General features: G+C 37.3%; 1 protein-coding gene across 1 annotated transcript in view; it reads right to left on the bottom strand.

Annotated features, from left to right (window-relative positions):
- The window catches only part of Dic1 (Dicarboxylate carrier 1), a 92,585-nt gene extending 76,366 nt beyond the window's left edge, over positions 1-16,219 (bottom strand). The window contains exons 1-2 of the mRNA XM_090385669.1: positions 16,115-16,219; positions 3,712-3,831 (exon numbers count right to left, since the gene is read on the bottom strand). Coding sequence (XP_090241795.1) covers positions 3,712-3,831; positions 16,115-16,210 — 216 coding nt within the window. The 5' untranslated portion in view covers positions 16,211-16,219. The remainder of the gene's footprint in view (positions 1-3,711; positions 3,832-16,114) is intronic.
- Positions 16,220-16,536: the final 317 nt, after the last annotated feature.

Below are 16,536 nucleotides of genomic sequence, written 5' to 3'. Positions count from 1 at the left end.
AGGGAGCAAGGAAGACATGGGCTCTTACAATGCAGCCAGAAGGAGATGAAAACAAAACAAAAAACATTTCCTCTTCTCACAAATATCTATCCAGCTATGGTTTGAATTTTCCTAAGCTCTTAACCTCAACAACCCATGCAAGTAATTTATTCCAATAATTAACAACTTGCCAGCTAAAAGAAAACTTCCTATAATCCAGTATACTCCCCCACTCCATAATTTGAATTTATAACCCCTATTTCTGGAATCATTAATAATATTGAAAATTTCACTCTTGTTCACTCTACTTTCACCTCTCAGAGCCGTATACACCTTGATCAAATATCTCCTATAAGATATCTAGTTTCCAAGCACTGTAGTTCACATATTCAAAGTCTTTCCACATATGGGCACCCTTTTGCTGATCTCATCAGGCATGTTGCCTATCTTTGGGCAACAAGCCAGGTGCCCTTTCAAGAAGCTTAATGTAGTGCAGTCTCCATAAATGGGCATATTATTCCAAGTGTGGTTTCACAATTATCTAATACAGATATTATCTGTATTGCATAATTATTATCTGGTAACATGACCACCCAATATCTACAAGCAATGTCCTATAAATCACCAAAAGGACACTATTAGCCCTACTTGCTGCCAGGCTAATCTAATTGGAGAACTCTGCATGTATCATCTGTACTGTAACTACCAAATGTCTTTCTACCTCTACTGTTTTTAGTTCACCTCCACAAAGTGTGTAGGTTTCGGTTTTGCTATTCCCAAAGTGTAAGATTTTGCTGCATTAAAAGATGGTTAGCATTAGCAGAAGATATGATACAAGAAAGAAAGCTTATACAGCATCAACCAAAAAAAAAAAAAAAAAAAAAAAATCCCTTCCTATTTCATCCATCCATTTTCTCCAAAAGTTTGTTCATCACTTCTTCCATAAATTTATTTAAGCTATCAACTTACACAATGATAGATGGAAGTTTGTTCCAGCAATCAACCTCCCGCCAGCTAAAGGCAAATTTCTGCACATCTGTTCAACATGTCTTTCCTCAATTTGAATTTATGCCCCTCAGGTGCGTAATCTGAGAAGAGGAAGAATCCCATCAGCATTGAGATTGCTCAACCCATTCAAGACCTTACAGACCTCAAGCAGATCACCTTGCAAGTGTCTAATTTTCAGAACTTAATCCCTTCTTGGTAAGAGCAATCCTCCATTCCCCTCAGTAATCCCTGCAGCTCTACATCTTTCCTGAAATATGGCCTCCAGACCTGTATGCAGATCTGGACATTGCCTTATACAAATGGGATAATCGCCTCCTTATCCCTCCTAGCAAAATTCCTGTATATCAATCACAAGACCCCCATGAGCTACACTGGCAGCCAGTCTACACTGCTCAGAGATCTTCATAGCTGACTGCACAATTACCCTCAGGTTCTTTCATTCTCCAATAACCTGCCACTACCACACAGTTGGTACATTACTCTGGGGATACTGCTACCCATATGCAATACTTTGCATTTGTAACTATTAAATTTCAGTTGTCACCTTTCAGCCCACCTGCCCAACTTTTCCAGATCCTGTTGCAGTAGCAAACTGTCATTAACAACCCTACCAACCTTCGTATCATCAGCAAACTTGGACATTAAGTCTGATATACCTTCATCAATATCATTGATAAATATAGAAAACAACGATGGGTCAAACACCGAATCCTTCAACTAATAACATCAGTCCACGACGTGTAGTGTCCATTGACCACTACTCTCCGTCTTTTCCCACTGAACCATCTCTTTATACATAGCAGCAACTTGCCCTTAGTGCCATAGAGCTTCCTGAAATCCAAGTGTATGATATCAAAATAAATTTTTGCATCCAGTTCCTTTGTGACCACATCACAGTATCCAAGCAAATTGGTCAGACAAGACTTTCCCTTATGCTGTGTCTGAACTATAGCTGCAGTCTTGTCTAGATGATCCTGCAATGTTTCATTAACCAGTGACTCCATTATTTTCCCCAGAACAGAAGTTAAACTAACAGGTCTATAATTACTCCTGTCATACTTTGATCCCCTTTGTGATTTGGAGATACATTTGCACATCTCCAGTCCACGGGGACCTCCCGTGAGTCTAAGGATGCTCTCATTATATTCAGTCATTCTTCTTCCAGAGCTTTAGTACAAAATGAGAAGCCAAGTGAATGACCTTCAGCAGCCTGTTGTGTTTCCTCCCTATTTTTGCCATTCATCTGATGAGCTTTATGATTATTTATGACAGCAACAAAAAAAAAAAAAAAAATCTTGGTTGTGTGGAATTAAATGTATGGTTTTCATGCATCACTAAGTCACTGTTTATGGATTACTCAGAGATTTTATGAAACATACATCTTTCCTAGCATATCTACACTAGGAAATTTTCAATCCCTCTTTGGTCTCAACTGTACTAGAAGGGACATCAAACTGGTCACCAGCCCATGAGCATTATATGACCAGTCACACAGCTGTAATTTGCAAGAGCAGTTTGAGCAAAGTTATACAGTTTTCTGAATAAAAGATAGCATTAGAAGAGAAAGACTCAAAGTTATAATATACCTAAAGCTATATAGCCTCAGAAATTATAATATTTTTGCAAGACTACCTCGATGAGACTGATGTGAGAGAGTCATCAAGGATTTTGTCTTTTCATCTCTTCATTGCAAACTGCAACAAAAGCTTGAAATATTGATAATGAAATAGTCCTAATTCACACAGCAGAACAAACTTGTCTTTGAAAGAAGCTGCACTACTTTCAAACAGATGACCCTGACCAAAAGGTTAACAGGCCATTTGTTTAAAAGATCAGATTACTGTGGCAGCATGTTTCAGGAGCAACTTATCTATCAACTGATAGCTGGTGTCCTTGACAGTACTCAGACAAAACAGATAGCTTTAACTATATTAACTTTGAAAACTCTGATTTCCTATACTGCATGGTAGCTCACATCAAACAATCCTCAATCCTTTACAACTGTTGTGCCTGTGCATTGTCACTACAGTCTACCTGCTATATGATGAGTGAGCAGTTAGTCCTGATACAGGATCTTATGGCACCTTCTCCCTCTTTAAACAGCCAATTAACTTTTTGGCAAAGCTAACTGTTTGAAAGTAGTACAATATGAATGAGGTACAATATGAATCTTTGCAAAAGCAAGTTCTGCAGTAAGAATTAAGACTATTGCATTATCATTACAATTTAAATCCTACTAGTTGCAAAAACAGATGAAAGGACAAGGTAGTCCTGCAAGGGGTGGCATTTCTCTTTTAAAAAGAGAGGCCAATCCTTTTTTGCATGAATTCTCAAAGATGAATGCACTCATTGATACCAATGCTGGACTGCTTTCTTAATATTTCTAGATTGTAAAGTGTCATTTTACAGAGTTTACTCTAGAACATGTTTATGCCATTAACAATTTAAGAGATAAATAATGAATCTATAAGTTTACTAAAAGTGTGTTACCTCTGTAATGGAGTTTTACTATATGAGTCCAGTACTAAGTGTTTGAAGAATGGAGCTCTATCAGAGTCAAGTTCCCTGAAACTGAGTAGTTCCCTTAGTAGGTGCACAGGACTCTGTCAGAACCACATAAAACTATTGATGGGAGTTCTCAAAGCAAAACTGTTGACATTAATGAACACTGACCAACCTTCATTAAACAATTTTTTAAGGTTCGCTGCATCATTTACTACTTACTTGCCTTAAAAGTGATGCAGACAGACCATTGTAAAGTGCTAGAACACCCTGTTTCTTAATAATGTTAATACTATTTGCAATGAGGCCAAGTTTTCCATTCTGTTGAGTCTGCAGATGTACCTGTAATGATGCATAATATTAATAAACAGAACTCTTTTCATTCACTGAGTATTATTAGTTAATATGTTTTAAGGAAATGCTAACATTCACATTGTTAACTTAATACAAGCAGTTTATATACTCAAAAAAAACAAAAAAAAAAAAAAAAAAAAACATATGAGGCTTCATTTACTCAAGAACTTATCTAAAACATCAGAAATGATGCTTTAGGTTAGGTTTATGAACAGGATTTTCCATCTTATACTATCAAGTTTGAATGGTATCACAGAGCCAAAGGAGGAAGAGAAAGTTTAGCAGACAATAACCATGCTGGGAAACCTTAATTGCTCAAACATCCCAATAAATTGAAACAGCTGGATATTTTGTGCATCAGAACTGCTATGTGACTATTGATAAACTTGTAAAGGCCAAAAACATTTCACTTCGGAGCCGTCAGAGAAATTTAAGTAATGATTTGAACATGCATTGAATTACCTAGCATGTGCCTTGGAAGCTTACTGACAATAAATGCAATGAGTGCATTACAACTTACAGTGATCTCACAATGGTGTCTGTTGATCCAGTATTCCTAAAATCCATCATCAGGAATGAAGCTTGGTATTTTTCTCTATGACCTGCAAATAAAGAGTGAATCACTGACCTGGAAATTGCCTTATTTACCACATCAAAAAGTTTTGGCTACAGAGGTCAAAAGGGAAAGCGATGTTATAAGGGTTTTTTTTTTTTTTTTTTTTAATCATGGTATTTTCCACTATGGATTCATTCTGCAAAGTGCCGCTGTGAATGAGGAACAGTGTTGAACCAGGTACGAGGCAATTTGGCAAAAGCACACAAAGAGCACCCAGAATAGAGCTTTTGACAAATTATAGAAAAATACTGGAAGCTGTTGCATGACAACAAACATGTATATTACCCATTTTCAACAAAATGCTCACTACATTTAATACGCTCTCCTCACAATCCAGCAACTGCACCAATAGTAGCATTATTACTCAAGGAGATTATTTTGGAGTGGCTGTGGCTACGTTTAATATGTGAGTCTGTCAACTTTTTAACACTTTTGCTGCTGGCTTTTCCAATGAACTTTATGAACCAAATTCAAAAATTACTGGATGAGTCAATCTGGATTGGGGAGGATAGAGACATTTTTGAACTCTCTTCTCACTATGGCTGAATTAATCAACTGCTCACCATGATACAGTTAATGTGTAACTGTACTACTACGTATATCAATAATGTGCATCAAGATAAAATGGTCGATGTCGATTACTGCATAGGTTCAACATGCAGATGATAACAGATAACGACAGCTGTCTGCATATGAGATGGTTTCCACTTTTCAAATGATGGATTACTTCAGATTTGGAAGTTATTATTAGCCATATGGTGCAAGGAAGCCTGAGGCTTATGCTACACAGTGTGTGTGTGTGTGTGTGTGTGTGTGTGTGTGTGTGTGTGTGTGTGTGTGTGTGTGTGTGTGTGTGTGTGTGTGTGTCAGAAGTAGAAGGGAATCACCAAGAAAGAGAAGAATGATGATATCCAACTCAGGAACCTGGGTGTGCCAAGCCCATACAAAAGATGTGAGCCCCTGAAGTTATTAATCATCTGTAGTGTAAACACGCACGAGTTCAGATAGTCCAGAAAATAAAAGTTGCAGCTGTCAGATCTAATGAATGTGATTTCATAGCAGTATTAACTATTTTATAACAGCTAATGCTATTAATGCCTTTCACCATTTTGAAAAGGTTACAATAGCTTTAGGCATTTTATATATATCTAATGGCATTTTTCTCTTCTGAATTAGTCTTCCACTACATCAATGTAATGTTGCCAATATCACTGGAGGTTACTGAAACAACTTTAAAAATAATTTCTGGGGTTTTTGTTATAGAATCTATCACAGCTGCTTGAATGTATAGAATATCCTCATAGTATTAGTAATGGTCATATGGTGCAAGGATGGCCAAGGCATAAGCCTTGGCCATCCTTGCACCATATGATACTGAAACTTTTTTTCCAGTATCATATGGTTATATTTCCAGTATTATATTATATTATATCCAGTATCATATGGTTATATTCCAGTATTATATTATATTTTTTTCCTTTGGCTGCACCAGCCAAAGGAAAAAAAAATATATATATATAGTAAAATAATAATAATAAAAAAATTATTATTTTTTTATTATATTATTTTACTGCCTCCTGCAGTAAATGGTCTATCCATCTAAGGATTTTCCGTGTGATTCCAACCTGTTCCAGCTTATAAAGTAACTGCTCATGTGGGACTGTGTCAAATGCTTTGCTGAAATCTAAATAAACAATGTCAAAATTATTCCCTAAATCCACTTATAAGTGACCCTGTCAAAATAGCTAACCAGATTTGTTAAACATGTATTTTCCCTATATAAAACCTGCCACATATCTTTCAGAATTCCATTTCTAACTAAATGATCTTGAATTCCACCCTTGATCATTTCCTTCATGATTTTCTCTGCTACTGAAGTTAGACTGACCAGTTGGTAATTCCCCATTACATTCTTAGAACTGTCCTTATGTATTGGAGATATACTGGCACTTGTCCATTCCAACGGAATCTCTCCTGAGACCAGTGATGCTCCCATAATTAGCCTCAATGGTTCAATGCACTCACTTGCCGCCTCCCTTAAAATTATAGGGTATATGCTATCAACCCCAGGAGCCTTACTCGCCTGTAGGCTCAAAAGTTTTTTTATTAAATAATCATTAATTACATATTTTTCAACTTCACTCCCATAATTTCTCATTGACATAAAGGGTTTTTCTTCTGTAAATATAGATGCAAAATAACTGTTATGTTCATCTGCAACATCAGCTGGGGTATCTAATACTATCCCACATCCATTACATAAGGGTCCAATCTGGTTTGTCCTTCTTTCTTTGCATATATATATATATATATATATATATATATATATATATATGTGAAGACTTCCTTATCCCCACTCTTTGCCAGCAATTTCTCATAATCTGCCTTTGCCAGCCTAACCTTTTCTGTGGCACTATTACAGATCAATTTGTAGCTGTTATAGGCTTCAGTACTTTTTAGTGCTCTGTAATGTTTCCATTCCATCTTTTTCTGCTCAAGTAATCTTGGAAATCCACCTCATGGAGTATTTTCTTAATGGTATATATGCATTGAAGGCTTCTGTTATTAATGTTTTAAAAGGTATAACATAATTCAGTTGTTTTTGCTCTCTGTGAGATATCTACCCAGTTGGAGGCTATGTAGCACCTTAAGCCATCATAATTTCCTTTCTTGAAATTATGGGTTATAAAAGGAAATAGTAATGAATCTCCACTTCTGGCTCTGCTGCTTCAGTGAAGCAGCAGAGCCAGAAGTGGAGGTTCATCATTATTTCCTTTAGCATCAACTTTCATTTCCAATCATAATGGAATTAATAAAGATAATGTTGTTAAATGAAGTTTGCAGGACAGCACAAATTGCAGGCCAAGTTTCCTTTTATTCTGTCAGGCTATACCAACGCTAAACGAACCTTGCATACAATTTTCTTTTCCAAAATCTCTCAAAATTAGGCGCTAACTGTTTCTACTTATGTTCAAGTCACCTGTTACCAGCATGATCTCTAAATTGTCACTTGGTGATCATATTGTGAAAAATGCCTGGACCCCATTTATGTTTCCATCATAATGTGCAGTGGAAAGGCAGTCTAAACTGAGATCACCTTCAACCACAACATCATGAAAATAAACATTCCACTCAAAAATATGAGAATGCAATACAGTTCCCATTACTGTAAGCCCTCTTGCATCTGATTATGTGTTCTCTGTGGCACTTTTGCCCAATTTTATATAAATTTTAACCATTCACTAGGAATGCTGGTGGTAAATATCCATCAAAATGACTTAAATCTAAAAATTAAAAAATTTCTATTAAAGTAATGTCAATGTGAACTTTAGTTTTCCTTCTTTATTGGATAAACTTTCAATCTACATCATTAATTGTTGTGTCATTAAAGAAGTTTGCCCATAATAAAACATAAGATAGGAATGCAGTTATACTGCAGTCATAGCATGTATGACTTGCTAAGGGGGTAACCGTGTCTAACCAATCTGATTGGATACTATGACACAGTAACAAAGGAACTGGATGCAGAAAATAATTTTGACATCATATAATCCTTAGATTTCAGAAAATATTTTGATGCTACTGGATATAAAATACTACTATACAAATTGGAGCTGTGTAGCATTAAGAGCTTGTTACTGCTATGGATAAAGAGATGGTCGAGTGGGAGAAGAAAGTTATCAATGGATACTGCTTGTCTTGGACTAAAGTTATTAGTAAAGCCCCCAGGGGTCAGTGCTGGCACATTATTGTTTTCTATATTTGTTAATGATATTGATGGAAGCATATCAGGCTTAATGTCTAAATTTGCAGATGATGCAAAGGTTGGACGAGAATCACAGTAATCAGAGTATGATACTGCCACAAGATCTAGATAAATTAGGCAGATGGATTGAGAAGTGGCAATTGAAGTTTAATGTTGAAAAATGTGAGGTACTTCATAATCCCAGATTAACACATCAAATATGTGGTACCACACTCAGGATAGTAGAGAATGAAAAAGACCTGAGAGTAATTGTGCATTCAGATACACTTCTCAGAGAACTTCACATATAAAGCTCTCTGAACAGTGTAGACAGGCTACCAGGAATTTTGCCAGCAGGGATAAGGGGGTGATTATTCTGTTATATAAGGCAATGGTCAGACCACATCTTGAGTACTGCATACAGGTCTGGAGACTGCATTTTAGGAAAGGTGTGGATGTTAGAACAGGTGCAGAGAAGAGCTACGAGATTGGTGAGAGGAACAAAAGGGTATTCTTAACAGGAAAGGCTACAGTTCTGCAAACTGCAGTACCTGGAGACTAGACATCTGTGAGGAAATCTGAATGAGGTGTTTAAGCCTTTGAATGGATTGAATAAGTTCAATTCTGATGAAATCCTTCCTCTTGCACAGACTACATGTGAAGGAGAATAAACTCAAACTGAGGAAGTATGGCTGCAGGATAGATGTCCAGAGATTTGTTTTCAGCTAGCAGATAGCCATTGGAACTTCCATTGGGTGTGGAAGTGGATGGTTTGAATAAATTCAAGGAAGAACTACATGAATTATCAGAGGATGGACAGGTGATCCAAGAAGGGTTTTTTTTTTTTTTTGGCTGTTGTTGTATAAGCCTGCTTTATTGCATTACTTACATAGTATAATAAATGCTGCATTAGTACTAATAAATGCTGCATTAGTACTATGATTGCACATCTAATATACTTCTACAAACACATATGCAAAGTAGTAATATTTCTTTACCCAGAGATATAATGAATTCAGTGATTGACTTGTCTGTGATACAAGTGGATCACAGATGTAACAAGGTTGGTTATAAAGGTCAAAAATAAGTCCAGTTTAGCAGTATGTGGTTAGTTTATTAATTAGTAAATACACTGTCTGGTGACATGCTTTCTTTTTATATCACTAATTTATATCACTTTATTCAATTTTTCTGATAAAAAAGAAAGAGAGAGAAAGAGAACTACATCCAGATTTAACTGCATATACCTGAAATAATAAAAAGACACATGAACTTTCAACTGGTATCATTGAGCATAATTTACAATGACAGTTAGTCATTTACACAAATACATAGATTACTTAATTTTTTAAAAATTAACTCATGAAATTCTAATTAATATCATAAGCTCAATTTCTGGTTGAGATTTTTCAAATGATGTAATTCATTTTTTTAGATGCAAAACAAAAGCCAATAATCATTAACAAGCATATTTATTCAAGAACGGTTTTAACAATATAGAACAGATTGCAATTGGTTATATTCACTAGCTCATTTTCTGATTAAAGTCTGCAGTAGTTATAAACAGATTATTAATAAATCCAAATTAAATTTTTTAAAAGACTAACAGTAGGAAACCTTCTTTTTGTCCAGATAATAGTTAAGCTTTTTGGTTTCTTTGGCAAAACTATGGCTAAAACTTCTGTCTGCCATACTTCCATCTATACATCCTGATGGTTCTACTGCATCCTCATCTAAATATAAAATTGATGTGTTAGCACCTAACTAACTCTTGCATCAATGATCTTGGTAGATCTCCTAATACATCAGCAAACACAACCCATTCAATACCTTCCTTAGTTTTGTGACAGAAAGCCAGAAGAATCCAGAATAATCTTGATGCCAAAAAGCCTCCAAGGTCCAAGGGCATTTCTACACTTGTTCTTAATTAGGTGCAAACAGTTAAATTGTTTTTGTGTTGTCTTTAACAATCTCCTATTGCACTAGGCTTTTCTTTCTAAATGAAAATTAGTTCATATCCAATCAATTTTTAAGAAGGGTAGAAATCTCTCCTTTTTGGTTATTGTACCATTGTATTTACTTGAATTCTTTCCAAATGGAGAAATTCCATCAACCACAGAACTCTTACACTCTCTTCAAGCCTTCCATTTGATTAATATTGTCAATTGTCTGACGGGTTTATCCCACAACTGGCACCTCCATAGCCAGGTGGGCAGGAGTAGCACACGCTTCTTGATTAGACCAGGGTTCGAGCCTGTGACCACCAAATACGGAGGATGCGGAAAGGTCAAGGAATGGCCACCGCATATCCCCAGAGCAATATGGCTTTAGTTGCTAATGCTCCTAAAAACCAAATAACAACAACATATCCCACAACTCTCTCTCATTGTATTATAAGGCTGTATTTCTCTCCATGACAACAAATGCAGCAGGTGCTTGGTTTCATCGTGTCGTGTTGGTGAGGTTCCAAGCAAAACTCAGTTCTATACAATGATCAATGCTTCTCAGCACACTGAGAGTGTGTAGGACCGTATCTACTGCAGCTATTCGGGTATTAGCCGGAGCTATCCCTTTGGACTTGTTCCTGATATACTGAGGACTATGTTATAGGATTAAAAATAAGATACCTGCTACATTTCATAACGTTACAATTGTATTATAACATTATGAAATTCTCAGGATATTAAAAGGTTGTTGTTGTTTGGTTTTTAGGAGCATTAGCAACTAAGGCCATATTGCTCCAGGATATGCGGTGGTCATTCCTTAACCTTTTCCGCATCCTCCGTATTTGGTGGTGACGGGCTCGAACCCCGGTCTAATCAAGAAGCGTGTGCTACGCACTGCTGCTCCTTCCCACCTGGCTACGGAGGCGCCTATATTAAAAGGAAAAAGAAGCATTGTATGAATGACATAATTAACCTATTGCAAACAAGATGGGATACTGGAACAATAGGAAGGGTCACAAAGCTATTTCTTCCTGAGGTGACATTTCTCCTAGATAAAAGAATGGCTAAATGGTTTACATCTGGGTTGGAGTTACTATATATAATAACAGGCCATGGCCCATTGAATGAGAAACTAACTGCCCTGGATTAACAAATACTGAATTGTGTCTATGTGGAGCCAAGGAAAACTGGTTTCACATTTTTTATGAATGTTATTAGCATTAGCATTAGTAGAGGCATTTGATGCAAGAAAGCAAGCTTATGCAGCATCAGCAAAAAAAAAAATAAATAAATAAATAAAAAATAACCACTTCCACTTCACCCCTCTGTTCGTTCAAAATACCTGTCCAGCTGAGCCTGAAACTTATTTATTAACTTCCACGACAAGGGATGGAAGTCTATTCCAGCAACCAACCACCCGGTGGCTAAAGGCAAATTTCCTTACGTCTATCCTACATCTGTCTTTCCTCAATTTGAATTTACGCCCTCTCAGGTGATTATTCTGAGCAAGAGGAAGAATCCCATCAGCATTGAGTATGCTCAAGCCATTGTTTGTTTGTTTAGTTTTTTTTTTAGGAGCATTAGCAACTAAGGCCATATTGCTCCGGGATATGCGGTGGTCATTCCCTGACCTTTCCGCATCGTATTTGGTGGTGACGGGCTTGAACCCCGGTCTAATCAAGAAGCGTGTGCTACGCACTGCTGCTCCTTCCCACCTGGCTACGGAGGGGCCTCTCAAGCCATTCAAGGCTTTATACACCTCTATCAGATCACCTCGCCGGTGCCTAGTCTCCAGACACTGTAATTTGCAAAACGTAAGCCTTTCTTCATAAGAGCACCCCTTTGTTCCATTCACTAATCTTGTTACCCTTCTCTGTACTCGTTCCAGCAGCTCTACATCATTCTTGAAATGAGGCCTCCAGACCTGTATACAGTACTCAAGGTGTGGCCTGACCATTGCCTTATACAAGGGAACAATCACCTCCTTATCCCTGCTAGAAAAATTCCTGTATATCATTGATAAGACACCATGAGCTACTCTTGCAGCCCATCTGCACTGCTCAGAGAACTTCATATCTGCCTGCACAATTACCAAAATGTCCTTTTCATTCTCTACCAATGTCAGTGTAGTACCACAGAGTTGATACGTTGCTGTGGGGGTTGCTGTTTCCCATATGTAGTACAGTAATACCCCTGCTTACGCTACCCCGACTTACGCGAACTCGGAGTTACGCGGTTCTTGATTTTTTCGTTTGGCAACGCTGCCGCCCACTATCTTCAAGGTCGTTTTTCATATGTTATCGATATACGGTGCGACGGCGGAGAATGAGAGCGAAAGATGAACAAAATTCAACTTTGCTGCTTTTATGTTTTTTATATCAGTGAAGGGGAAACACATTTCACCATAATAACGTAAAAACCAACACAATTCCAGCTATCGGTATAATCGCAAATGCAATTAGATCGAGTTTACTACCAGTTTATAACAGATTTCACTAGCAGAAACGCAACTGGATTTTTATTGTTTTATGGTAGTAACTCCTAGAAATGTGAGGTGTTAATAGCGTATCTCTGCCTTTATGGTGTTGTTTATTCAGTTGCTACATGCGCGCAGCTTTGTTTATGCGTATCCAGCGTGCCTCCTCGTTTTGTAATTGTGCTTTATTCCCTAAAAATGAGTAAAATCCTTAATTAAAAGGTGTGAAAAGGAAGCGTCCTGGTGAAGACTGCAGATTCAGAGAGAAAAAGAAAAGCAATTATCGATAAACAGAGGCGGACTGGGTCAAAAATTCTTACGCGGGGAAAATTTATAGTGGCCTCATACTATGGTTTATGGCCAAAATCACACTGGCCCACCGGGGTTTCCCCGGTAATCGTGATATTGCACGTGCTACAGGCCTAAATGAAGCAACGGCGAAAAGCACATGACAATTGCAAACTTGACAGGGTGAAAATTGCAAAGGGCTCAATTGTAAAGGGCTTAAAAGTTTTAGAAAACATAGACTCCAACGAAGAACGCGTTATAGCTACAAAGCAAGGAATAAAAAAATTATTAGCTTGCTACGAAGAAATTCTGCGTGAAAAAAAAAGAACGCGCTGTGTCGTCAGACGAATTTGTTAGATTTTATGAAGCCATCGAAATAACTTTTTAACGTAAGTCATTTGTTTTTTTAATACATATTTTGTATTAATATGTATAAAGAACTGCAATTTTATTAATATTTTTCTTCTAAACTAGTGTTTTTGTTAGTCCTTGGTCCCAATTAAGCAAAATTTATATGTATTTATATGCAAAGTTGTACCCCGACTTACGCGAATTCGACTTACGCGATTTTCGTCGGACCCGCCTATCGCGTAACTTCGGGGTATTACTGTACTTTACATTTGTCAATGTTAAACTTCATCTGCCACCTCTCAGCCCATCTGCTCAACCTTTCCAGATCCTGTTGCAGTAGCATAGTGTCAGTAGTGTCCTTATATCTATGATAGTGTTATATCTATGATAGTGCACGACCTATAATTAATGATCTCCTTGTAAATGTGATTTCCGGACAGGAGCTTCATCTATTGATGGAACAAGATAAACTTCAGCTATTACAAACTTTTGCTAAAACTGCATTTGACCCGACAAGAAGCATGCTTCCACAAGTTAAGAAGCGATTTAACTTCGGTTAACTCTGATTAATGTGGTCTTTGTAGTTATTGTTGGCAAGTTATTTTTTATTTTTTTTAAAAAAAAATTTTAATTTTTTATTAACTCTCGAGTGGGCAACCCCAGAGTGTCTTTTTTTTTTTTATCTCATAAACTGAGACCTTAGGTATCCCATCTACTGGAACTGGCCCACCTTCCCATGGTGTGGACGAGTATCTGGAAGCAACCTTCTAATGATAGCTGCTTCTAGGTAGCCAAGAGACCAGCATAACACAACATACATAAAATATACAAACATTACACTTACATGTCTGGCCTATATTACAGAGTCTGTTAAAACCTACAGTAATACAAAGCAGATTTGAACTGATGTTCTAGGAACCACCCTAACAATAACACATGTCCACATGTCCTGGACAGCAAGTTGAGCTTCATCCCACATGTCAAGTATATAGTAAAAAAAAAAAGGATTAAACAGGTTACAGGAAAACTAATCAGGATAACTAGGGCAGTATGCGGCATCAAGCCTTCGACCCTCAGACTGTATTATTAATGCATCTTCATCCCTATTGCATGTTATGCCTGGGGCCATAGAATAACCAACAGCCTTGTGAAGAAACACCTACTGCAGGCCCAAAGATTTTTCCTGCTTGCAATCCCTAGAGCCTGCAGAACAGTGTCCACAGTTGCACTCCAGGTCATCTGCGGCAAGCTACCGATCCAACATGAAGTAGCCTTCCACCATCTTCAATATTACGAAGGAAGAGCCTCCCCACAAGAAATGGAGACTACACAATAAACCTGAACATGTCAACTAAGGAAGACAATAAGAGAATAATCCAAGAAATGACGGATGAGTGGATTGGCTCGGCACTAGGAAGAACCACATATGAATTCCTACCAAAAGCTAAAATATTCGACAAACAATACGCTACATGGTTCAGGCCTGAACTTCACCTATCATGTTTGCTGACTGGACTTGGCAGCATAAACTCAAAGTTATACTCTCTTGGAATAACTGATCAACCTCTCTGCCCCTGCGGATCACCAGAGACAGCCAATCACCTAATCTTCCAATGCCACATTTACCAGGACCTAGGCGCTCAACTACAAATAATTACTGAAGTATACGATCATGAAAATGTCAAAAATCTCATCTTGACTCCTCAAAGATTCACCTCGTTCGCCGACTTTGCGGACTGCCTCTTCAAATGCAGGAGAAGAATCCTTGCTACTGTAAACAGAACCCAGATGCAAGTGGACACTTGCTTTGGTCAATGACAAAGACCAAAGCACAATGCAAAGCTGAAGAATTCTGATCGGAACCAAAGGATTCCACTGTCCTAACTTTACTCTTCTCAAGAGATCCTCTCTCTTCCATCCCCTACTGCCTAAAAACCTAAAAACTTTACTCCTCCCCTCCCCTCCCTGAAACTTGACTTCTCCCACTGACATATAATCTTCCTTTCATTTTCACTCTTTTTTTGGGGCCCCCAGGGGAAGCCCTATCCAGAGGAACCTCCTCCTGGACATACTGTCAGTGCAATGTGGACCCTGCCGCACCTCCACATGGCAAAGGATGGGAGGCAAGGAGAAGTGAACAAACTCGTTCTATGCCCCATTCCTGTGAAGACTTCAGTAGTCAGCAAACACTCAACAGAACAAACACAACACCCTATGCAGGCCAAACTTGCCACACTGCCAGCATTGACACGTCTCATTCAGATACTACAGTGGCTAATGGGGGGAACCCCGAAGACCGCCATGAACGATAAACACATTTTTGATTTTGTCCATATCTATTGTGATATTCTGAACAATTTTCCTTTCCTGCATTGTGGAAATTCTTTAGAGAGAGAGAGAGAGTGTATCAGAATGACAATGCTCCATATCAGAGACCAAAATTCAAATGAACACCACTGGGATGATTTTGAACAACTGAGAGCCAGAACAAGATTCTATTCTCCACGTACCTCAACAGACTACTGATGTTGCTGAAATCCATGGGGTATGTAAGAACATAATACCAAAAATTTATTTTTCTAATCGGCTGTTTTTTTTTTTTTTTTTTTCTTTTCATTATTATCCCAATACATGTTGAAAGACAGTGTTGGTGGGAATTCAAGTGCATTAGATACAGCGTATCCTCCTCCTCTTGTGAACAGCCCTGGGTGTTTCATCTATCTTTGATTGTAAGTGATATCATTCTGATACATATAAAATTTATTATGATTAACTTTATATTTAATTTATATAACTAATGGCCATTTACTTATTCAGAGTGTTTTTAAAAAATCTAATGAATTTCTCACCTTCAAAAGATCTAATGGATGAGTACATGATGCTGCACCAGCACTAGCTAAGCCACCAAAATACCACTTTGATAACCGGACCTCTTCCTTTTCCATTAGAAAAAACTTAACTGAGTCTTGTACAAGAATTGCAAAAAAATAAAGTTCATTAGAATTTTTAGGAGTAATATAATTTAATTAGAATCAATTAAAGTCATTAATAGTATTTAGTGATTAATGGATATCAGTGAATATCAGTATTGGTAAGATCATTCAAAGAAGAAAGATTACATCATATCAGCAAAAAAAAAAAAAAAGTAAAAAATAAAGAAACACAAATAAAAAAAAAAAAAAAAAAAAAACACTATGTAATCCATGTCTATACCTGCCACATTCATGTGTCATTATGGTTTTCCAGCATTTAATTTTCTTTCAGATCTAAA

This window comes from Mastigoproctus giganteus, chromosome 12 (genome assembly GCF_048544385.1).
Source record: "Mastigoproctus giganteus isolate SK-2022 chromosome 12, ASM4854438v1, whole genome shotgun sequence".
In the NCBI taxonomy this organism is placed as follows: Eukaryota; Metazoa; Arthropoda; class Arachnida; order Uropygi; family Thelyphonidae; genus Mastigoproctus; species Mastigoproctus giganteus.
This window is presented reverse-complemented; position numbering and strand designations above follow the sequence as displayed.